This window comes from Xiphophorus couchianus, chromosome 8, assembly GCF_001444195.1.
Source record: "Xiphophorus couchianus chromosome 8, X_couchianus-1.0, whole genome shotgun sequence".
NCBI classification, from domain to species: Eukaryota; Metazoa; Chordata; class Actinopteri; order Cyprinodontiformes; family Poeciliidae; genus Xiphophorus; species Xiphophorus couchianus.
In genome coordinates this window covers 18,766,880-18,791,148 of record NC_040235.1, presented here as the reverse complement: position 1 = coordinate 18,791,148, position 24,269 = coordinate 18,766,880, and the positions used below count along the sequence as shown (strand labels likewise).

The following is a 24,269-nucleotide window of genomic DNA, read 5'->3' as shown; positions in this document are numbered from 1 at the left end:
AGTTGCTTTGTAAGGGCATTTTAACAGCTGCTCTCTTAATCTAATGAATTTGTCTAACAGAAACCTTCCTCATTATGCCTTTATCTGTACAAACCTATCTTTGTTCTGTATCAGCCACAAATCTCTTCACAGTATGATAACGCTTCAGTTTTCGTTAAATATCTAATGTTTTCATACCTTGTCATGCAGTACTACACTATCTGATGATTTTCCTCAGCAGAGATCCTTTCTCTTTCCCATATTGCTTGAAACCTGTGGCCTGTTTAATAATGTGGAACATCCTTCTTAAGTAGATTTCCTTTAATTGAGCTCACCAGACAAACTAATTAACTCAGCTCTCTGAAATCAATTATAGTGATTCAAAGAGCCCTGACACACAATACCGTCTATAAATTTAATAGCACAACAATTTTTTTTATCTTTGACACTTAAATCCAATCAGCATAATAATTTGGAACACGGTGTATGGCTCAGACAACCTTTAAATAATACAAAAACACAAACTAACATACATCAAACCTGGATTTAGTTTTTCTACGCTGAATACAAATTGTTTTGTTGGAGAAACTCACTGCCGGCATTGTTGTGGCATTATTTCTACCACTGTACTCATGCTATTTTTCGCTCTGACTCCATTGAGCTTACAAGCATTGTATTGATTGCTTGTGTTTAGAGAGCTGCATGCTCTTGATTTATTTGATCTGAGCTAACGTTAGGTTGCTGCCACTGCTTGATTTACAGGTACAAATCAATAAAACATGCATCCACAAGGATGTTGGATTGTTCCTTTACAGGACAAGCTTCTGTGAGCCTTGAGAGAAACACCAGGAGGATTATGCATAAATCATCAGCATATTATTAATTACAAAGATTAATCTCTACACATACCCAGAATAGAAGAGGCCCCAGTGTAATGTGTGGGTCATAGTATTTGGGATTACTAATAGAGGATGTGCAATATGCTAAAATAACATTCTAAATCAGCGTTTTCAGCCATAATACCAGTACCCCCTCAAAAGCAACCCATCATGTTCATGCAGACAACATCATAACTGTGAATCCCTTTAGCAGTGTGAGCCTGCTCCCCAGAGGACGTCACTTCTGCCAATGCAATGCGGCTCTGACTGGGAAAAGCGCAGATTAAGCCAGAACACAAGTGTTGAGGTTATCACATTCACACGACGAAAATAGATGCAGACCGGGTGAAACGCCGGGCACAGCAGCCAGGCTTGAGGTATAGCGGGGATGTACTTCCTGGAAAAGATCACTGATGCTGACAGACCTAAACACTGGAGAGGAAACTGTGTTTCCGCAAGAAAGTTTTAGTATTCCAATAGATTATTTGCATCCTAAAAAGCATTACAGGCAAAGGCAAAAATACATAAAAATTTACTTTTTAATGCATTTGTTGGTGGCATAGACTATTGTATTAAGTTTCCTTGTCAAGAGACAACTACTACTCATTTGTAGATCAGATAGACAGCAGATAAACAAAATCATACCATATAAATAGCTATAAGCAGAGAGCATTTTAAACACATAAACTGCCTGCAACATTGTTTCTGGAATCTGGATATCAAAGAACTGACTTTAAAAGAAAAGCAGCAGAGGGTAACAAACCAATCTGTGTCTGAACCCATTGTTTTTGTGTAAGAAATGTCTTCACTTGAAATTATTACTTCTTATTTCTTCCTTTTTCTGTGGCTCATTAGTGCTGAATCAGATTTTGAAAAGTTGCCTCTGTGAAAAACATATGGATGTTTGTTTTTTTGTCGCTTTTTTTAAATGTAAAATTAGCAATACAGCCAACCCTTGTGTTGAGATTTTTGGTAATGTTTCCTAATAAAAGCAACAAAACTATTCTAGTTATATAGTCAGTAATATTGAACAAATAACTGAGTAACTACTTATTAGTCACCAAACAATTACTTAAAAATAGACTACTAAACAAATTTTGTTCAGCAGGCGATTAACTGTTGAAATTGGACATATGGCTTTTATCTGCCTATTTTAATACAATTTGCAACATCTCTATTTAATATGTGCTTTAGTTATTCATTAAAATAAAAAAAATACTTGAGTATGAATATTCATATATGGAATACTGTAAAAATGTAATCTTAAACTACATGCTGAAAGTCTCAAGTTTCCTATCCACTCAAGAATTAATTTTAATTAGATTATCACAAGCAGAAAGTGGTTCATTTATCATTAACTAGTGAATGCAACAATGTATTTAATGTTGTGATACAGATCAAGGTTTACTAATAATGTAGTGAAGAGATAAAGGTTCAGTAATTTTAAACTCTTGTTAATAATGCCCCTGTTTATCTTAGAGGTCATGAAATAGAGTTCTGCATTCATAACGGAACTGTCTTTATAACATTTAGCTGAGGCTCCTACAAAAAGGTTTCCTGATACAACATACAATATAGACAAATAACACAATTTCATTGTATTGCATAACTTGCCAGTTTTACTGGTTCTATTAAAAAATGGGCTAAGCCACTGTTTTAAATTCAAAAACTGCATCGTCAGTGGGAAATTATTTAAATTTTTTTTTTGATGGATTTTTTTTTTTTTGGGTCTACTTGTCTTTTTTTTTTTTTTTTTTTAAAGTGAAATGACATGAAAGTAGGAACACATGCAGGAAAGGTCAGCAGGCCAGGACTTGAATCTGTGGCAGCTGTATGGAGGACTGAGAACTTTGTGGCGCCACCGCCGCGCCTGGAAATTATTTTTCCAATTAAAACAAAAATAGGTAAAAAGCTTATTGGGTAATTATGTTTTTACCTAAAGACAAGTCCAAAATTAACTGTGTAACACATTATGTCCATCATAATTATTGAATAGTAAACTAACTGCTCTCGAAAAAAAATATATTAAGTAGTAAGTAACATAACTACTACTCAATAATTGGATTTTAAGCTGACAGTTGTTCATTATTAGCAGATAAGCAACTATACATCTACTAAATAGAACCTAATAGTCAGTTCCTTGGAAATAATTAACAGTATATAGGGCACTTAACAAAATGTGTTTAGTAATTCACCATTTACAAATAGTTTCCCAGCAGTTAGTCATGTTAGCCTAGACATGGAAACGAATGACTGAATCTGTGATTATTTGTTTTGAATTATCTTTATTGATGATCTATTTTAATGATAAGTTGATTTAGTTTATTCGACACTTTTCTAATCACCAACCACTCAAAATGCCTCACAATAGATAATTACTTTCCCAGCTGATAGGTATTTTGTTTACCTAAATACAAAGAAAGAACCACAGACAACGTTTATGAGTTTTCAACCAAGCTTCTGCAGAAGGAGAAAACATAGCAAACCACTTCAAGGTGTTTACCATGCGTTCTGACTCCCTGCAGCAGAGCCTGTCTTTTTATTAAGCAGGAGAAAGAAGGGAGTCGAGAGTGAAATGTGGGAGAGTGATAAATCAAAGAATGGCTATTCTGAAACAAGGAAGAACACGTAAACTAACACACAGGCCCTTTAAGGAGGATCCTTGGATTAGAAAGCAGCTGCAGCTTCAAGGTTTAGGGAAAAGGCAAAGTTTGTCTTTCACATGGTTTAACAGATTCTTCCTCCCTGGGGTGTGAATACTAAACCTTTAAATGAAAAACAAACTAACTACTTATGCAAGAATGATAACAAAACATAATTATTCTATCACCAGCCGCTCTCACTCATATGTAGACAACTTATAGCTCCAGCGGTTAACCCAGCATATAAAGGGTTAACTGCCTTGCCCAGGGGCACCTGCTCAGAGGAAGCTGGAATCAAACCTACATTTTACACAGGAAAATAAGTAAGTCTGATGCATTTTAGAAATTATTTTTAATAGACATTTATTCCTCTTCTTCTGCTTGCATTAGTTGCTGTTTAATTACGCTTGTGTGTTACAGATTCATATTGACATTACTGGAAGACTTCTCCTGTCCTTTCTGTGAGCTCTAGTTTATCCTAAGATGTACAATAAACAGATCAGGACACTGGAGAGGCTTCCAGTGCATACAGTATGCTGCCTGAAGTAATGCCAGCTCTGTTTATGTCTATTTCTTGCTGAATTATACTTGCATCACTATCGCACTGCAGTCACATGAGTCATAATTACTTACCAGAAACTGCTCGACCTTGAAGGACAGAAGGATTTTATGTTGATGCCTCGTCATAAATTGAAGGGTTTTTTTTTCTATTCATATAAAAACGCTTTGCAGAAAATGCCTTATCTACTACATTTCATAAAAATCCAGTTTTATGTGATTTAAAAAAACAAATCTATGTTCAGATGTGCTCTTGTAATTAAGTAAAACTAAGAGACTTCCAAAGAGAGATTTACAAGATGATGCTAAGCAGGAGACTTGCAGATTTTCTTGGAAGCATTTTGTCATCCCTCAATGTAATAGCCAGTGGTGGATTTAATCCCATCAAATTAGTCCCAGGCTAATCCTCACTAACCTCAGAAAGAGGTCACTCATGTTCATTTTAAAGATGCATAAAGGCTACTTTGTAATTGCACATTCAGAACCAACTGGTTGTTGACAAGCAAAACTCTGGCATGCTATTTATTTATTTATTTATTTATTTATTTTCTTGTGCATAATAATTTGTAAAGGTCAAACTGACAGAATGCAGTTATCAAATAAAAAAAGAAAACAAAATGTAGGAAAATTAATTTCCAATCACATGAGTTAGTTGACATATTAAAAAACTTCTAATATTGTATTTTTAATGTCACATATTAAGGAGGAAGGTTTGGACATCTTATTGGTCAGGTTCAGATACATTTGTTCTTGTCTTGTTCTGCAAGTGCTTTGCTTTGCTGGCTGGACATGACCCATGACCAGCATGTGACTTTGTTTAACTATCATATCACATCTTGGCTGTTTGTCTCTGCAGTATTAGAGGATTATGTTGACCAATAGCTCTGTCCCCAGAGAAATGTAAGCTTTATGCACTTAATTCTATGCCAACATTTTGCCATACATGCCAGCTGCAGACGCTGATGGTGCTTTTGGCTCTCTGCTACAGCTACCTTTGCAGATGATTTAAGCTTCTTAGCTTGACAATAATTGACAGCTTTTTGTGTCTGCTGTGAGTTATTGCCAACACAACCAGCCATTTATAAGATACATTGTTGCAAGTTATCGTTTAGGCTTTATTTGTAACAAAGCGACTTGTGTTCTGCAGCTGCAACTCTTGCTATGTGCACAACTACAGCCTCTAACTTGTTCATGTTTCATCTTGTTATATTGTCTTTTTCAGTTTCAGCTGAGGCGTTTAAAGAGTTTCTTGCATGTGTGGCTCATTGCATGTCAATGAGATTAAGACCTGGGCTTTGAGTCAGCCCAGGACTTTCAGTGTCTCAACGCTCAATCAATCCAGCTGTGGAGATTTGCTGACCCCAAGGTGCCACTCTTTACTGCTGTTGTTGGACAGTGATCTTTGGAAATTATCTTTTGCTCTCTAATACACTTCCCAACTCTGTGTGTGTTTGTGTGTGGGTGTGTGGGTGTGTGTGTGTGTGTGTGTGTGTGCAAGATGAGACATCCAGCATAGTTCCAGTTTTCAATATTTTACTTACTTGCCATTTTCAGGCCAACATATGTCTGCCTTACTCAAGTGACACATATTCCTGTCTCTCTCACGTCAAGATGGTTAGAGAAATAGGTTCACTGTGATCTTCTATTCATATCCAGTGACAGCTTAGTGATTAAAGATAAATTTTTATTTCGAGCCCTTTTAAACTTGTTCAGGTCAGTTATATAACATTGGTGAGGTTTTTTTCCCCTCCAATGAACGACAGTGCCCATCTTAGATGGTTTAATTTTTTAAATATGTTTGTGTGAAATTATTTAGCTACTGCATACTGTTACCAGTGGAGTAAATAAATGAAGATGATGCAATATTTTTGCTAGATTCACAATTGAGGAAGTTAAAAATCAGACTTAATTTTAGAGTGTTGGTTTTACTTTTTCCAGGAGCGTTTCCCAAGCAAAGACTGCCTTCTCGTGGTCTCAGCTGTACAGTCTGGTGAGATTGGGGATCCCCCATTGCCATGGGGGATCAGTGGCTGGTTAGTCACTGCATTATAATTTTCCTTTAAGGGTTATGAATTTGAGTTGGCTCACATGAAGCCCTGACATCTGATAGATGTTTAATGTCAATTGTTCTGAGTTTGCGTTTGTTTACTGTGGTGATGTTCTTGTCTTTTTTTGAAATCCAAAAAATAAACACCAACTAAAACTTTGATGACATAATAAGCTGTTCTTTCTGCCATGCTGCTTGCTAAGGAGCACATGTCTGCTGGCATTCAGCTCCATGGCAAAGACGAAGAGAGAAAGAAGCAGTTTGAACACAAGAGAGGGATTCTTACTCGCTTCTGCTTTGTTTTGTGTAATTACCCAAAAGGAAATAAGAAACATTTTATGGCACTGAATGTCTTTTTAAAAATACAAAATGTAAAACAGAGACGGTCATCATTTATCAATAATAAGAATTTTTACGTATTTTGACGATGACAAATTCTAATTGATATGATCTGAAAATCCAAAAAATGGAAAGTTTTCTCGAAATTGTTAATGTTACGATTAACTCAACTTCGTCATGAGAGCATCAATAAAAATCAATACATTTGAAAATATAACTAAATGCAGGTTCTGTGCGGAGCTTAGTGATGAGGTATGTAATTTTATGTCCTTTTTTGTAATCATATTACCGGTACTATTATCATTATCACAAAGATAGCACAAAATATTATGATGATATATGATGTCTGTATAGAGATATATGCTGCAAAATTAACTCAGTAACTCACAGGGCTTCTGTGGGCACTGGCAGCATATCAATAACACTGCATATTGTGTCCATTCATATGAAATTTTAATTGCCTTGATTATTGTGAGTTATTTCAATATTTTAGGAAAACTGGACATTCTACTTACCTTTACGTCAGTTTTGGTATATTTTCAAATATTTACTTCACAATGACCTAGTCATCTGAAAGTAGCAATTATTAATGACTCTGCTTCTTCCCCATCTGGCCTTTGGAACGCAGCACAAGTCAAAGGTCGTAGAAACTTTCCAGCGAAGTCAGACAGTCGCTGGGACTTTGGGAAACCTTGTCCCAACCTTCATCGAGTTTCATCAATTCTTGTTGTGCTTTTTGTGTATTCACAAAGGGGAATGAGCCGGCAAGGCATTAGCTTTGAATGTTGTGTTATCCCCTTATGTCACACTATTCTAATTAATCTAAACAGAACCTCAGCCGAGTCAGTGAAATGTGTTCTAAATTGGGTGTGAGGAGAAGATGTTAGGTGCACTGAGACAGCCACCCTGTAAGCCGGTGGCTAATTTTAGCCTTTCAGGGCAGTGCACTGTGTCTCCCTGTGGATGAGTTGAACCACAGAGGGATCTGAGCGCCAGCTCAGGCCCTGCCTCTCCTTTCTGTTCTATGTGTGGACATTGTTCTTCGTGCCGTGTGGGGTTACAGGCCAGTCACAATAGATGGAGGTGGGGAACTGTGGATTCAAAGAGCTTTTAAAACACCTGGGCTTTGGTCAAGCAGATTTTTGAACATAAACAAAAAGTGGCTCAGATCATAGACTACTAACAACGTGGGGTCCACTTTTAAGAACTTTGTTTATGAGGGGTAAGGAAAAAAGAAAATCACTATTCAAATGTAAGAAAAAAGATGTACCAAACAAACCAGAAAAGAAAAAAAGCGGTGCAGAACTTGCACATGTCTTTCTAATAGAAACAAGTTGTATAAAATAACAAAACTATAATTAACTTATCCTCAGCATTTTCAGCTATTTCAGCCTCCATAGCATCATCAATACATCCTCTATGTTTCAATTACTCCTTTTCTAAAAAATGATCATACAGTTTAATATCCTCCACATTTGACACAGATTGTAACTCCACTTGCCAACAATGCAGGTCTTTATAGTATGTGTCGGTACCATCAACATTTGTGCAGAGCTGTCAAAGCAGTAACCACATTGCATAAAGTGGTGAATTGCTTGAAGTCCATCAACTACTTCAGATTTAAACTTTAATAAGCTTAAACAGAAGTTTTTATTTAAAAAAAAAATCTTCACAATCATTTAATGATGTGGCCAATCAATTGAAACTCAGTTCTTACAAATAAAATGGTGATTTCATGGAATATGGAAAGCCATTAGTTTTAAATAGATCATAATTGCCTGAAATCACATGCTTTAAGTTGAAAAATTATGCAGGTTTATTATGCAAAACGGACCAATCAGCTGCCATATTTCCCCTAATTTAAGCTTTCTGTTTAAGGAAAAATTGAGCCTCAGCATAAAGAAGATTCTGACCTAACTAACCTGGAAGTAAGTAATTGGTTTCTCATGCTAATGATGATTTCTTATGCTAATGAGAAGCTCTGAAGAAGCGCCGTGGTCACCCAGGCGTGAGTCGATTCACCTCGGCTTGATCCGATGTAAATGACGCAGCTTCCCTCCACAGATTTGCTACTTCATGCCGCTGATAACTTTTTGTTCTGAAAACTTTCGGGCTGAGATTAAACGGAAACGCCGGCTGTAGAAGTCGACTCCTGCTTATGCCAGTGAAACACACGAGCCAACTAATTACTCTACAGCCATGCGTTCTCTTCATCATCCAACTCATTTACGCTGTGTTACCTGCTGTCCTCTGCGCTGGATGTGTGTTTCCTCGACGGCTCTGTTTGCTTTGGAAAGCAGCCATGTTGAATTATGTACAGCCCAATTTCTGCGAGTGCAGATGCACACATACATCCCTTAAGCAGCCAAATTTATCAGCTTAAAAAGGGGCTTACTACTTAAAATCTTTTTGAATATAACACCAGTTGTATATATAAATGTCCAGACTATAATGTTTGTTTGTCTCTGCTTTTGTCTTCCAGATTTTCCATATGACCTATGATCTGGCTAGTGCAGTGGTAAGAATATTTAATTTGATAGGGATGATGCTGCTTCTGTGTCACTGGGATGGCTGTCTCCAGTATCTGGTGCCTCTCCTCCAAGACTTTCCCCCTGACTGCTGGGTGTCCCTAAATGGTATGGTTGTAAGTATTACACATTTTTCTTCTTTCATGCATAAAGCCATAATATGTCAGCAGCTGTTGCTTCCTACATCTCTTACTTGTGGTTTGAAAACAATTGTCATTTGCAACAAGCATGTTTCACATTTCTACCCAGCACAATTTTAGCAGAATTATATGTTGCTGTTAATATTAAATTTATAGTTTTTTTGAAGTTTCTCATTTGACTCAAAATTTAATGTTAGAATTCATATCAACTTTGTAATTCACAAGATAAAATAAATTGCACACAAAAGTCATGCATGGCTTTTAATGATTTTTTTTGTGCTTTATTTCTAAACTTTCTCTTCAATATACATCGACTCACAACACTATTCACTTTTTCATATTGTATCATTTTGCCAGCACAGTCTTATTTATATTTTGTTGGGATTTAATAGAGTCCAAGTTTGAAAGTCAAAGTTCTCAAATTCTTATTTGCATCTAGGTCTGAACTTCGACTGGGTTACTCTGAGGCATAAAAATACCTGAAGCCAAACATTGCAGGTCTAGCTTTATGAGGATGTCTGAAATGATTACTTGGATTAATCATGATGAATCAATGATTAAAATAATCTAACAAATTTTAAAAAATCAGCTAATTCAGTAAACAATTAATCATTAACAGGAGTTGACAGACTCTAAAACATGCCATTTATTGAGTGTAATGGTTTCACATGAAATTAAATGCCTCAAAAGGAGTGACATCTCTCTTCAAAATGTTATTTTTTTCAAAAAAAGTAAATGCTGTAAGCTGTTTGATTAAAATGAAGTGTTAAGTATATCATCACCCGACTGTACCAGGGAAAGATTATCAGCTACTCAGGCCCATGTAGAAAACGGATTAAAAAAAAGAAACTCATCCATGTTACTGCAATGCTGAAAATCTTGTTTTTCTTTTTTAAGAATATAGTTAAGTATAATGAGAAGTTATGTTTAATTCTGTGCTCCTGTTAGCTGGAAATCCAGCAAACACAGGGGGACCATTCTGCTGGTTGAGCTGTCTGTTCTTTTTAGCTCGTGTCTGTCTTCTCAGCTCCTCTCTGGTTTGTTTTTCTATGCAATCAAAATTGCCTCTTGATGTGGAAGGGGTATGCAGTTTATCATTACACTGCATTCATAATGTGGCATATAGGACATTCAGCTTCCCTGTGCTGGTACATTTATTAGACTGGAATAATTTAACATATAGTTGTATCCAATGCAACACAATGGTGTGGAAAATAGAGGAGTACAGCTTAATCATTGCACTGACTTCACTCCTTGTGCGCAGTGTATTTGGTTTACATACACTGGCATAAGCTGTTGCAAAAAAGACATCTTAAGGCTTAAATCATTTTACATTCTTTTTTTTTTAAACTGTCTTTGGTCTTGAATGTTTAACAATATGCAATGCCTTCCATCATGGATAAAATGAGTTATAAAACATTGAATAAGACAGCAGAATTATGTTGTTACCAGCGTCGACATGACTGCTTTTTGGCACATGCCAAGCTGTCCGTAAAGGATTTGTACATAGAAAATGTAAGGAGTGGCTGTTTATAGCAGCATTGCTTTGTTTGAGGCATCCTTCCTTTCACATTGAACTATAAGAATGAATCCTGGGAGTCTGCAGTGACCTGGCATCTCTGACATTTTAATTAAGAGCACAGTTTCTTTCATATATGGTTTGCACAGGTCTGAAACAGTTCTGAATTTCATAGATGTATCATACTTTTAGGTATTTCAGATCCACATCAGCTTGTTTAAAAAAATAAAATTTTCACTTTTGCTATCCATCAAACATCACTTTTGTGCAGCAAAAACAAACTTCTGTTTTCAAACATTAGCCAATATAATAATGTAAAGAAAGACGTACTGTAACTCGCATTGTGCTCACCATAATTTTTTGATGGAGTTACATATACAGCGATACAGTATCAATCAAAACTCAAGTCTCCCAAATTTAAAAAACTTCATAGTTGGGAAAAGACTACAAACTGGCGCACTGTGGGATGCGTTTATACTTATACTTGGTAAATAAACACAATGTGACCTCAAAATATCCTCTCTTCGTGGGATTTATTCATAAATTCATGCCGAATATTTAAAATGCTTTAGTCTTATTGCTATTCCTGACACACTTCTTATTTCATTTATAGTTTTATTCTGCGTAATCCACATAAGCAGTGTTTAGCACCAAAACATAATGCTTGTTGTCAAACTTTTTGTTTTTGTGTGCCTCATTTAGAAGCTCAACTCTTTCAAGTTCCACTTTTTTCTGCATGTAGACATGCTTTTAAATCATGCAGAAAGGATATACTTACTTTTAAGTGTATATTAAAATAGAATGGTTCCCAGTATACTCTCATGTACACCAAGATCCCTGTTGATTTATAAAAGAAATGTGCCTAAATGTTATGTAAAAGGTTCAAATGTCCTGGATCTATTTGTGTGTATGATCAAACACTTCTGTAGTAGAAAATCAGTGTAAGTCGTTGTGTGTGTGTTTCGGATGAAGGTTTGTCAGTCATGAAAAAGTGTCAAGTCTAGGTGTTGCTTTGGCTGAGAATTAGTTTCACTACAGTGTAGAAATGGGAGTTGACTTGAAAACGCATCTTTTTTACATAACCGTTGTTTTTATTTAGCTTCCCTCCTCTTGGGCATCCTCTTCCCTCCTCAGTATTATTTCCTCCTCACTGTCTCTGCCTTAAGTTGGGGGTCAAGCATTGCTGCTCCTCTTGGAGCAACATGATTGTGCAGAAGTGTGTACATGCCTCCTGGGTCACTCTGCTTGTAAATGCTCGCCTATGGAAGTCTTCTGCCGTCTCATCTCCTTCTATGTGATAAACATTTTTGTGCTCCACACGCATGCTGGCCGCTCTGAGGCATTGGGCTCGAGGTGCAAATGTCAGCTCTGCTCAGCGTCACGGTTCTGTTTCCCACTCTTATCTTTACTTTGAGGCAATGAGTTGCCTAAGCAAGCTCACTACCAGCTTGCATGTGTTACTCATGCAAACAGATGGAACAAACAGATCCTTCTTTGTTTGCACCCAAAGACTTTGGACTGATCTAATTTCCCACATGAATGCTACAAATCGTCCTCACTAATGGTCCACAAACTGGGAGATGAATTTTCTTCTTTAACATTTACTTTGATTTACAACCGTTTGGTTGTAAGTGTATTTCTAATCTTAAAGCGCAGTGATGAACAGCTTCTGTATTTGTGCTGCAGGTTGTTGGCCTTGCTCAGTATGAGTTCGACACATTCGTCTTCTTGTATGCAAATCAGTGTAAAATGAACTCATGTAAAAGGCTAATTTGATGCCCCCTGTGTGGCAGGATTATTTTCCCCGCAAACAACGCTATGCTCAAAGCTTCAGAGTGCAGGAGTGTTTTGAAACAAAGAGGGCACAAATGTTTGCTGGAGGCATGGGTGACCTAAATCATTAAATACAACTATTTAAATTCTCTCTTCATAAGGCTGTACACCCGTAAATTAATTTGCATGAAGAAACAAGAAAACAATGATGTCCCCTGGCCCTTAAATCTGTCAGGTTTCAAAAGACGTTAACTTTGTGCCTTGATGTTCATGCTCCGCATGTCAGTGTCCATGACAGAACATCGTACATCTAATTTACAGTTAAGACCATACATTTACATACACTGTGTCAAAAGTACAACAATAACTGTTTTTCCTTTTTGTCTGACAAGAAATCAGTCTAAACATTTTCTTCTTTCAAATTCATGTAGAATGATTCAAATTATTTCTATTTCCTAATTCAAATTCTAAAGTTTACATACATTTACTTTACATTTTGTAGAACTGTTATTTAAGCTTGAATGTTGGGTCAAACGTTTTGGGTTTCCTTTTACAAGGTCGCCACGATAGTTTGCTGATTTTTTTTTGTTTTTTTTTTGACCCACTTGTTCAGGCAGAACTGACGTGACTGAGTCGGGTTTGTATGTTTCCTTGCCAACAGACTTTCTGAAACTCAGTTCAGAGCTTTGCATCCACTCCAGAATATTGACTTTGTTGTCTGTGAGCCACTTTGTAGCAAACATGACAGTATATTTATGGATATTGCATACTTGAAAGATCCACGTGTACCCAAGCTTTACATCTAGGCTGTTGTTGTTTCATTATGTCCACATAATATTCCTTTCCACATCATCATATCTGTTTTGTGAAGTGTACCCTGTAGTTTGCATGCATGTTTTGGTTCTCTCTGGGTACTCTGAATTCCTCTCACAGTCCAATATCATACCTGTGATGCTAATCGTTGGATCTAAATTGCAAGTGTGTGCATGCTTGCTGTTCCTGTGTATCTGTGTTGTCCTGTGATGGATTGATGATCTATCCTTACTCCTTCATTCACATTTCCTTTTACTACTATTTGTATATTAGGCTGGAGGATGCAGGGAAAAGAAATAAAGTACTAATAAAGTTTTTAACATTTTTTACATTTTACCTATTTTGATCAACTGGAATCTTAAAGCAGGAAATATATTGTGTGGAGAGAAATTATAAAAAGTTAAAATTAGAATCTGAAAGTACTGTAGGTGCCAAAGAAACACAGATCTATCATTTTTTAAAATAATTTCTTAGTTTTTATTTCTACAATAATTGGGGATCAACTGAGGTAAAATTCACAATAAGCCAATCATTTTTGTTAGGCTTGTGCTCATGAGCAGCTGGCGTGGTGTCACAGACTCTGATGTGAGCAGATTGTGGAATCTCTTCCCCGTGGATCTTTGCTGAAGTAATAGCCTGTGTGCTGACTGTGCCCTGGCAAATCCAAAGTGATAAGTCGCGCCCACGTGTGGGATCCTTCTTCTCACAATGTCACAATACATTAGCGTACATGGGCTAAATATCTTCACATCTCTCTCCCTCTACCCTGTTTTCGGTTGTTTTTATTTGGCTTATTTCAGGTATAAATACCTGATGTAATTCCTCAATGTTTTTCCAAATGCAGTGTCTGTATCATTTTATCCCGATGAGTTCAAATTCACCATATTTATTTCTTCTTGTAGTTGGCTTGTACTTGGTTCCCAGCTGGGGCTAGAAGAGTGAGGAGAGCAGATACTGCTGAGTGTTGCAGTACAGGCTGTGTGCCTGTTATCTTTCTGACTAATGGCCTGAGAGTACCTTCTTACTCTTTAGAGGCTGCATTTACTTAATCACCAGACAAGATAATGCCGCTGTCACTGTGCTGACTCTGTCAGGGGGTGATGGGCCGTTCTGTTTGTTTGCATGTGGACATGTGTTTAGCAGCATGTGTGTTATTCAAATATGCTATATTGAGATATAGTCAACTAAGTTCTAGACAGCTGAATATTTGTGTGTAAGTGTAGAGACGGGCAGAAACAGTAGGTAGACACACACCCCAGCGCACGCCCACACATGCACTTACTGAAATCCACGAAGGCCCAGCTAGCCATGCATAACCATCCGTCAGTCACCCCTCTTGACTTTTTTTTTTTTGCAAGATCACCCATTTGATTTTCCCTCCAACCTCATGAATGACTCACTTCCAGCAGCCAAACTCAGTCCTGAGTTTATGAATTAATCTGACATTTTTCTTTCCTTCTGTTACTTTCCCCTCAAATTTAATTCTGGTTTCACTGCCCATTGACTTTTCTATTTTATTTGTATAAATAGCTCTAAAGTTGGAGTAAAATGATGCATGGTTTGTAACAGTTTTCTCAAATGAAAATGTTTTTTTTTTTTGTTTGTTTGTTTTTTGTGCAGTCTGGGTTAATACTCCTTTACAACTGCAATAAGTTTAGCGGATGTTGCAATCTGTTTAGAGACTGAAGTTTGTGCCCATTCTCCTTTATAAAATAAACAAAAACATCCATGGACACCACCGTTTATATCTTGCCACAGCTATTGCATTATATTGTCCTACCAGAATGCAAATTCATATCATGATGTTGCTAATGCATTTCTCATGCCATGTTCATGAAGATGTGCTTTGCTACCTTTCCTCTACACACTCAGTATTTTTCTCGCTCTTTTCTTTTACACGGTTTATAGCAGATTTCTATAAACCACCCGAGCTGTGGATCTGTGCAGCTCCTCCAGGGCTGCAAGGGCCATTTTGGATCATTCTCCAATAATGGTTCTGCTTGTCGCGTTTTTAGCAGTTGTGCCCCCCGTATATTTTCAGATAATGGACCAAACAGTGCTGTGAGATTTCAAAGCTTCAGATATTATTTCATAACCTAACTCTGCTTTCATCATACTTTGGCAAGTATTTTGTGTTGTTTTTGCCCTTTAGGAGTTATTACTGGTCTGTCCTCATTAGTTTGCTTACTAATGTCCTTCAAGAAACCAATACTAGATTCACAGAGTAGCTGTATTTTTCCAAAGACCAAATTAAATAGGTTGCCTTCAAAGACAATTGTTATAATGGATTCTACTCAGGGATATTTTTCAGGTAAACACGGATGTTTTTTGCCCTTCAAAAACAATGTTATAAGAGGACAGACTGTGTTCTTTGTAGCAGTGTACTGCATCCTGTTAGCCTCATAGTTATTCATCAGTATCAACAACAACCAACGCCTCTGGGTGACACTCAACACTGGGGCGATGGTGAATCAGCAACTGCCTGCCGGTCACATAACCAGCTACATCTTGTGTAAGGCAACTGGAGGAGACTAGATTGTGACTAATGAAACAAAATCCTGGCAGGCTGTTAGATGCAGAAGCACACTGGTAAACACATGGCACTGTTAAATTACAGAAACTTTGTAGCAGCTGATACTTAAATTATGGAATGGAAAGGGATTTGTTTTGGGTATGACGTCCGTAGTGCTCTACAGACATGCCGAAAGATAAATACAGTGTGTCTGATGTCAGTAGATAAAAAAAGACACAGGAAGTGACAGAATCGTTGAATGTAAAGGGCTTATGTATAAAGCTGCAGAATATGCTCTAGCAAAAGATTATTTTGGAGTAATAACTTATCTGTCCCTAAAAGCAACCACACAGAGAAACAAAAAGAAAGTACCAGTCTGGAAAATTATTGCACTTTATTATTTTAGACAGTTTAAATATAAACGGACCCCATATGAGAGTCTGCAAGGTAAACGAGGTTTTAAAAAGTTATGGTTTTAAAAGTATATGTAAAATTAACTCTTGAGTTACATAGACATGAATTGATAGACCAGACTGTGTTAATGTACAACTGTCTAAATGCCATTTGTGCCATTACAGAATCTGAGCGATTCAAGCAATGTGAATATTTGAGAAAATGAGAGGAAGCCAACGTTTTTAATTAGTGGAAAGAACAGTTATTTCCAAACAGAGGCTAACTGAGGGGGAAAAAAACAACAAAAAAACACCTAAAATTGAGGTACCCAGTGAGCCTTGAACTCTTTTGTCTCTCACATAGGTGTGGTTGAGATAAGTGTATCGTATGAAGCAAATTTTAATGTAATTTCTGTCTGCAAGATGCAAATATATTGCAGCAGTAAGCATTCTGGCTGCCGTTGTAAGACCTGTCACATGTCTTTTCCTGCAAAGACTTACCGAGTACCACAACCTCAAAGGGCTTATTCTCCTGCTCACCGGAGATCCTGCCTGTCCTCCAGGGGAAAAAGGCACACTTTCACATTTGATAAGTGCTGTGTTAATGAGGAGGCTAAATCCTGCAGCTCTCACTTCCAAACATGACTGTCATGGCTCAGACCAACAAAAGTGGGGAACAAAAGACATTAGAGAGTTCTGGAACAAAGCTAGAAAGCTTTTCAAGCCCAGCAGTGAAATAGTGTTGATGCATTAACACATTTTAATGGTTTCACATCACAGTTTCAATAGTAAGTCACTTCCAATGTGCTTTTTAATCTGTAAAAAGGGCAAGATATAAATGAGACTGCCTAAAGGCCAGGGATATGACGCCAAAGCTGTTATAAACAGCAACATCAAGCATGAGGGGATAGTGCCTGACATCAGAGAGAGAGAGAGTGTAAAGCAGTAATCTTTGAAATATTATTCAAACTGATGCACCCTTCTAGACTTTCTCACCCCAGTTATTTTTGTTGAAAATTGAAGACGTAAGAATGTATAAATGAAACAAGTGTTTGACAATGAGGTTAAAAGCCTGAAAAGCCCCCTCATCCCTTTAACCCTGGTCAGTTTCTGGAGGAAGTTGCTGGAAATGTCTCAGACAGTCACACATTTCACAAATTATTGCCCTAAGTTTGTCAAAAGCAGAATAGCCACAAATATTCCCTAAGGCCTGAAATGTTTTTTCTCAGAAGCCCAGGGCAAAGAAGCCTTTTCTTCCTCTTAAAGGCAGTGTGCAGCATCACCTGAGGGATTGGGAGGGATACAGCACCCTATAGTTGAAACCTCTGGATAAAACTTTAATTTATATGGTATATATGAAGCAAAGTTTTATCCAGCAGTAAACTGGATAAAGTTTTTAAAGATTCACTGAACACATGAAATTTTTGAGGTAGATTTTCAACATTTAGTTACTATATTCTGTATTGAGCTTTATTCTGCACAATATGTGTTTTATCATCATTAATTGTAACTTTCAAAGAAAGTCTATAAGAAGATATGAAAAACATAATTCACAATATTTTTTCCAAGTATTTCTTCCACAAGCATTTAATTTTAATTCATGATTGCAGCATTGTCTGTGAAATAGCAGTTGCTAAATAGAATTGTTTGCTATTATTATAAAGCGAAGACAAAGTTATTATGGTGTTTAATATTTTTTTCGTAGCATTGTGCCAGGATAATATGGTTATCATTATCAAAACAATGTACAGATCATTGCCCTGACTCAGGTTAGCTTCTTTAATCATTGTGCTTCCACTGACTTCTTTTGAAATACTTTTGTGAAAATACCAAACTTTGATTTTTCTTCACCCAGCAGCAGCTTTTACACTGAAATAAATGCTGACATGCGTATCAGTGTGACATTGCAGAATTTTCACCAATAGTGTATTTATGGGGGAAAAAAAAGAAAAAAACAGAACTCATTCATAGCTAGCCCACCTGAAAATTAGCCAACTCCAGGCTCTAATCAATTTGAACTTTCAATATTGCAATACAAATGCAATACAACTTAAAGCAGGCTGTTCTCTGATGAGCTGAGTAACAGTGAGATAACAGCTAGGGATACTTGCTTTATACATAAGTGGGAGTTGCACAGGGATAATAAAACTAACATCTCACTCGAGAAACCCAGCTCTGCATGCTGTTGTGTAGTTAAGGGCAGGTGCAGAAGATAAACTAATCAGGTCAACAGAACACATGTCAGGGGAATTACAGGCATACCTTTGATTTTATTTCCACCTTTGAGAAGAAAATATGGGGTCAGGTAAGTCCTGGCACAGTGAGAGCAGAGAGGGAATGGAAACAGGTAGAATGAGGACCTTAAGGTCTTAGGCTTGACATGAATGCTGGCTAAAAGCCAGTCTTCCATCAAAGCAAAGCCATCTTTTCTTCACTGCTTTGCCCCGCAGTAACTCCCCCCAACCCTTCTCTGTCTCCCCATGTCCTCTTTCTCTGTCCTTGCAGAATGTGTCCTGGGGTAAGCAGTACTCCTATGCCCTCTTCAAAGCCATGAGCCACATGCTGTGCATCGGGTATGGCGCCCGGGCGCCCGTAAGCATGTCCGACCTGTGGATCACCATGCTGAGCATGATCGTGGGCGCCACGTGCTACGCTATGTTTGTGGGCCATGCTACAGCGCTAATCCAGTCACTGGATTCCTCACGCAGGCAGTACCAGGAGAAGGTAAGAGTCTTGCCATCGCATACAGGAAACATAATACTTAAAGTAAAAGTAGATTAGTCCTACTTGATTTATATAATAGTAGATGTCTAACAAATGGGTTACAGGGTATAAGACCTAAGGTAAAATAGCAGAATTATACCAGGTATTAGTTTGACTGGTTGGCTTTCTTTGAATTACATAAGACCTTGCACTTTGGAGCGAAACTTAAATTAGCTTTACTCTCAGTTGCTCTCGGATTATAAAATCCAGGATGATGACCAGAAAAGAGGATTCATCTCCCTCCACAGCAGATAAAAGTACGATCGCTGGGGTCAGGATTGGACTTTAAAATGACCAGTCTGTGAGAAGTTGCATTATGTTTTTCTTTCTTTTAATTTTCCTTATTAGATAATTAAATTTATTATTTTTTTTTTTTCCGCATGGAGAGTGATTATTTCGCTTTACACCCAGCCACCATCTGTGATCATGCTGAGGGGCCTGGGCTTCTCCCAGAACAGCCGGCAATGACCGATGTGCTCCTGGGTTTGCACGCGAGACGCTCAGTTTAACTTCCATACTTCTCCGTTATGTAGCAGTAAACCCATTTACTGTGCTTTACATACGACTGTGTGCTGGTAGGGATTAACGTCCTCTAAGTTGTGTCATGCCGGGACACATGTACGATTAAAACAAAAAGCTGAACTTCAGCAGCACTAATTCCAGCTTAGACAAGCTGAATTGTCCATAATGTATTCCATTTATTTAATTTTAAATTGTTTTTGCCAGAACAATAATTTTTTTTTTCAAAATTACAGAAATTAAAAGTTAATTTTATACAGCTGTAGGAGCTGCAAATTTTTGTTTTTAGTAATTAAGGTACTATCACTGGTTTTAGTAATTCTCAACTATTTATGTCTGAGCCACAAAGACTCTCCAGTCATTATGTATCAGGCTATAAAATCTTCCCAGAAGACGAAAAGGTTAGTTGATTTTATATCCATTTAAGATAACATTCTGAGATACCCGATCGGCATCTGTAAAATACTGCAGCATATGTAATTAGAGGTGCTATAATTAGTTGATTGGTGAAGTCGATGTGAAGTTCCTTTGATGTTCATTCAGTAATAGAAGCACTTTGAGCCTTTCAACTTTTCTCTTGTGCTCATATGTGGTAATTGAGCATTTCTAATGAGATTAGTATTTATCCTTAAAGGCCTATAATTAATCAAATATCACAATTGACAAGTTTCTTTAAAAGAAGTACAGCAAAACACAATTAGACCTTACATATGTTCTTGTATAAGTCGGGATTTAGGTTAGTGAAAGTTTTCACGTGAATTTAAGTTCTTATTGCAGCTTCTTTCTCCTTTTTGTGTTTAGTTTGGCCTGCAGCTCATCAGCAATAGTTCAAACAGGACATGCAACTGAAAACAAGGCTTGCTCTTCTCATATGAAATCAATCAGAAATTATAAACAAATGCAATAAGGCATAATACAGTACAATGTATTTGAAGGTAATACAATTTAATGCATTGCAATGTATTTGATATAATACTGTGATACACTGGAATGTGAAACAATACATTGAAAACAGTATACAATGGTGTTACAATGTGATGTGAAACAACTAAATACGCCAAAATACGATTAGGTTCAATGTAAATACAATACAACTCAAATAAACTTTAGCTGTTTATTTTCTGCCAGTCCACTAACTCAAAGATTACATGTTAGTTTGTTGCAGACTCATTGTGTTGGTTTGTGCATCGGCACAAACAAAAAGAGACAAGTTCAACTGATACACATTATCTGTCCCGTGGGAGGTTGTTACCATAATTCAGATCAGCAGAGTCACCTTGGCTGTAACTATAACAGGACATGCTAAAGTACCAGTTCATTAATCTACACCTTGCTTATAAAAGCATTTAGATGATTTTAATTTATTCTAGCACGATGGGCTGACCTTGCCAGACGCTTTCGTGGTCGATGCAATCTAGAAAAAGCACTCATTGCATTTGGCCCGGCTCCACAAAGCTGTTTAACATGCCACTTAAAACTTGTCATTACTGTATGATTGCAAGGCTTTTGCCAGAATCTTTTTGCTGCAGAATCACTCTTAAATGTATACTGAAGTTTAATCATAAAAATCGAAAAAGAAAAACCTAAAAATGTGGATTTTGCATGTCCAGATTTATTGTAATTAGGAAAATAATGTTAGGATTGCTTATAGACAGCTAAAGGCACACCACAAAACATTCTTACAAACAGTTGCCCACAGAAAACAAGTCTGGAGTCTAAGGTTACTGAATTAGTGGCATTTCTTTTGCTCAGTGTGTGATGTGCATCTGCTTCACAGCCGATAGTCTTAATCTACTCCCCTTGCCCCCTTCCCATTTTACCTTTCATTTCAACAGCCCTTCAAGCATTGAACTCTTAGCTTTGAGGCCGTGAATATGTCTTGTTTTTGGGAGCAGAAACCCCAGTGTGTGGCCAGGTTCAGCCAGGGCTGATTTGCTGCATGGCTGTGCATATCAGTGAAGCAGGATGAGGAGCAGCAGGAATGAGTTCAGGGTGCTGAGCCTCTAGTCATTACATCTATCTCTGTCACAGCTGGGGGGGCTGGAGGGGTTAGAGACATGGATGCAAAGATGTATGACGTGGGCGTTCTTGTTACAAGTAATTCGATGGTAGATGATGTTTGTGGCAAGCATTTGTTGGGAAAATGTGACCCATATAGTCAATGTTTTTAAATGTTCTTTTGTGTTGTGTGAGGGTGGGGGAAAAAAAAAGACTTAAAGGGGATGAAAAAGACAGAGTGAGCATTTTTAGTGGCGAGGAGTCAGAGACATTGTTGGAGGGGAGAGAAGGAAGTGAGGGAGTAAAGTATGCATGATGTCAACACATTCCTGCTGTGATGCCTTGGTGCTGAATCACTGCAACCCAGAGGACATCGGTGTCATTCAGTTCAGGAAGACCGAAGACCTCTCTCTGTATAGCTGCTTCCTATATTTTGCACCAAAAAGATCCTTTTTAGCTACTCCAGGCACTAACTAAAAATACATATTAGATTTTTCTTTTTTAGGAAAAGAGATGGACTCTTGATTGAGGGATATGGGTAGTTTTAGTCAGATACTGGAACTTAATTACTTCATCACAAACTTATAAATGCTATAAAAAAAAGCTAGAATTTAAAATTAAATCTCCACAAGCAAGAATTTTGCATCTAATTTCTGATTGGATGTTTTTTTATGGAAGGCTTTGGATTAACAAAGCTAATCAGTTATGCAAAAAGTAAACGCTACGACATAGGAACAGCATTTAAACTTTATTTACTATACCTTCTATAGGTGGTGCTTGGATACCCCATGTGCGGGAGAGAAGTCGTAAAACAAGAGTTCAGTCTTATTGTTTGAAGGAAAATCAACATTAGTGTGGAATTTTGCACCGTATTTTAGCAATTAGTGCATGTAGCAGAGCTAGCAGTACTAAAACATCAATGTACATTCTTAGAGAATGCCAGCATTTACCATAGATCAATATTTCCACAAAGAATATAAACACTTCCAACCCTGCTAGCTCTTTAAGAAACGGAGGTTGAATAGCAAAAGGATAACGCAAAGCAATTTTGGTGCAATATGCTCATCTGTCCTGTTACCCGCAGAAACTGAGGCCTTTTCTCATTCTCTCTTGCAGTCTGAATGAACTGCAGACACGTAGCTGATACTGAGAATAGCACACGGAATCTTTTTTGCTCAGTAACAACCTCTACTATGAAGAATGTAGTGGATAGCTTGATCTAGTGGTGCTTGCTACTCATCAGTTTCTGCCCAGTAAAAGCTGACCAAGTTAAAAATCATCTCATTGTGGTCATCAGTTGATTTCCCATTTATCTTTACTCAAAGTATTATGTTAAGCAGCAGGTCATGTTGATAATCCTCCAAGTTCTGCACTTTCGCCTCACTCTGTGCCCCACCTTGACTAACTGAGTCAAAATGCTTTGTTTGAGTCACAGTGGACACTCTCCAGCATCAACTGTGTGAACTCAAAATAAATCAATTTCCCACAAACAAAATCCTGGCCCCTTATCACCTTTCTGCAGCTGGGAGAGGGAATCAATAAAGGGGGGCATTGTGACTCAAGTGTCTTCTCTCTCACTGACAAAATTCATTTTGTGGAGCCAGTTGCGCCGCACCGGTCAAAGAGCTTGCTACTGGCCTGAGCTACCAACCTCAGCTGCTGTCTGCTCTCCCCCACTGCTCCGCTATGATTACCCAGAGGAGTGTGAGAGACATTGTTTATTTTCAGCTGTATGGGCTGCGGACTGGATGGGAAGATTGTGTCTCTCACAAATCTGTTACAAAACTGATCAAAATAGGTAGTTTCATCTGCATCTTCGGCTTTCCCTTATTTCTTCTCTTTTTGATTGTCTGAGGCTTGAATTAAAACATTTTCACAGATTTAGTAATTGAAAAAAGGCAAAAAAGGGGAGGATTGAACGTTTTTCTTTTATTTGTAATATGCTAATATTGTTATCCCATTTTTACAGTGCTTGCCTGGCTTTTTGCAGTGCTCTCCAAGGAGCATTTTACAGTTTCTTCTTTTTTCTCATAGCCTGAAATGACTTTTTTTTGTTTTTCTGTGAACTATTGTATAGGTTTTTCTACTGATTTTGTGAAATTACTTGATTTGCTCCTAGTCTCAAAAACAGCCTCCTTGGTCTTTACTTCTTACAAAGGATTATATTTAGTATATATATTATAGTTGTCCTAATGGCAACAAATACAATTTTGATTTCACCTCATATTGGAGATTCATTTAGAAAAAAAACAAACAAAAAACACATTTCTGATGTGACTATTTTTTTAGTAAAAAAAACCCTAACCCTAACAAAAACCTGGTCACATTTCCTCATGTAAATAAAAATCTGAAATGTGTAACTTGTTTGTCTTCCTACCCCTTCACTCTGACACCCCAAACAAAGGTTAGTTCAGAAGTCACCAAATTAATAAGTTATCTGCTGTTTGCATTTGTCTTACAAAATACTCAAACTGATTATCAAATTTGATCTTCTAAAACCATAAGTTATTCTGAAAAACAACAAAACAGGTTTTGAAAGCAAGGTTATGGAAGCTGTTTGCACAGATCTATCATTGACTCTGCTTAATATTCTTGTCCTTCACGGTCTGATGTGTGATGCAGACACACACTGACACACTAACCCAAGATTAATGTGGATAATGAAAAAGTTGTTTGCAATCTAATGGCCATTTTTAATCACTGAATCAAATCTTGGCTTCCTTTGAACAGATCTCAAGTAGTAACTTGTACATGAGTTGTTTTAAAAATGATCTGTACTCCTAAACATTTTCATTCTTTTTATGCGTTAGTTACATTATGTTTCATATTGCTATGCAGCTCCTGAGAGGACTGTGTGGCTGCTGAACCT

At 37.3% G+C, this 24,269-nt stretch overlaps 1 protein-coding gene across 1 annotated transcript in view; it reads left to right on the top strand.

Annotated features, from left to right (window-relative positions):
• hcn1 (hyperpolarization activated cyclic nucleotide-gated potassium channel 1) overlaps nucleotides 1–24,269 on the top strand; it is a 75,002-nt gene that overhangs the window by 26,310 nt on the left and 24,423 nt on the right. The window contains exons 3-4 of the mRNA XM_028025947.1: nucleotides 8,926–9,087; nucleotides 18,626–18,844. Coding sequence (XP_027881748.1) covers nucleotides 8,926–9,087; nucleotides 18,626–18,844 — 381 coding nt within the window. The remainder of the gene's footprint in view (nucleotides 1–8,925; nucleotides 9,088–18,625; nucleotides 18,845–24,269) is intronic.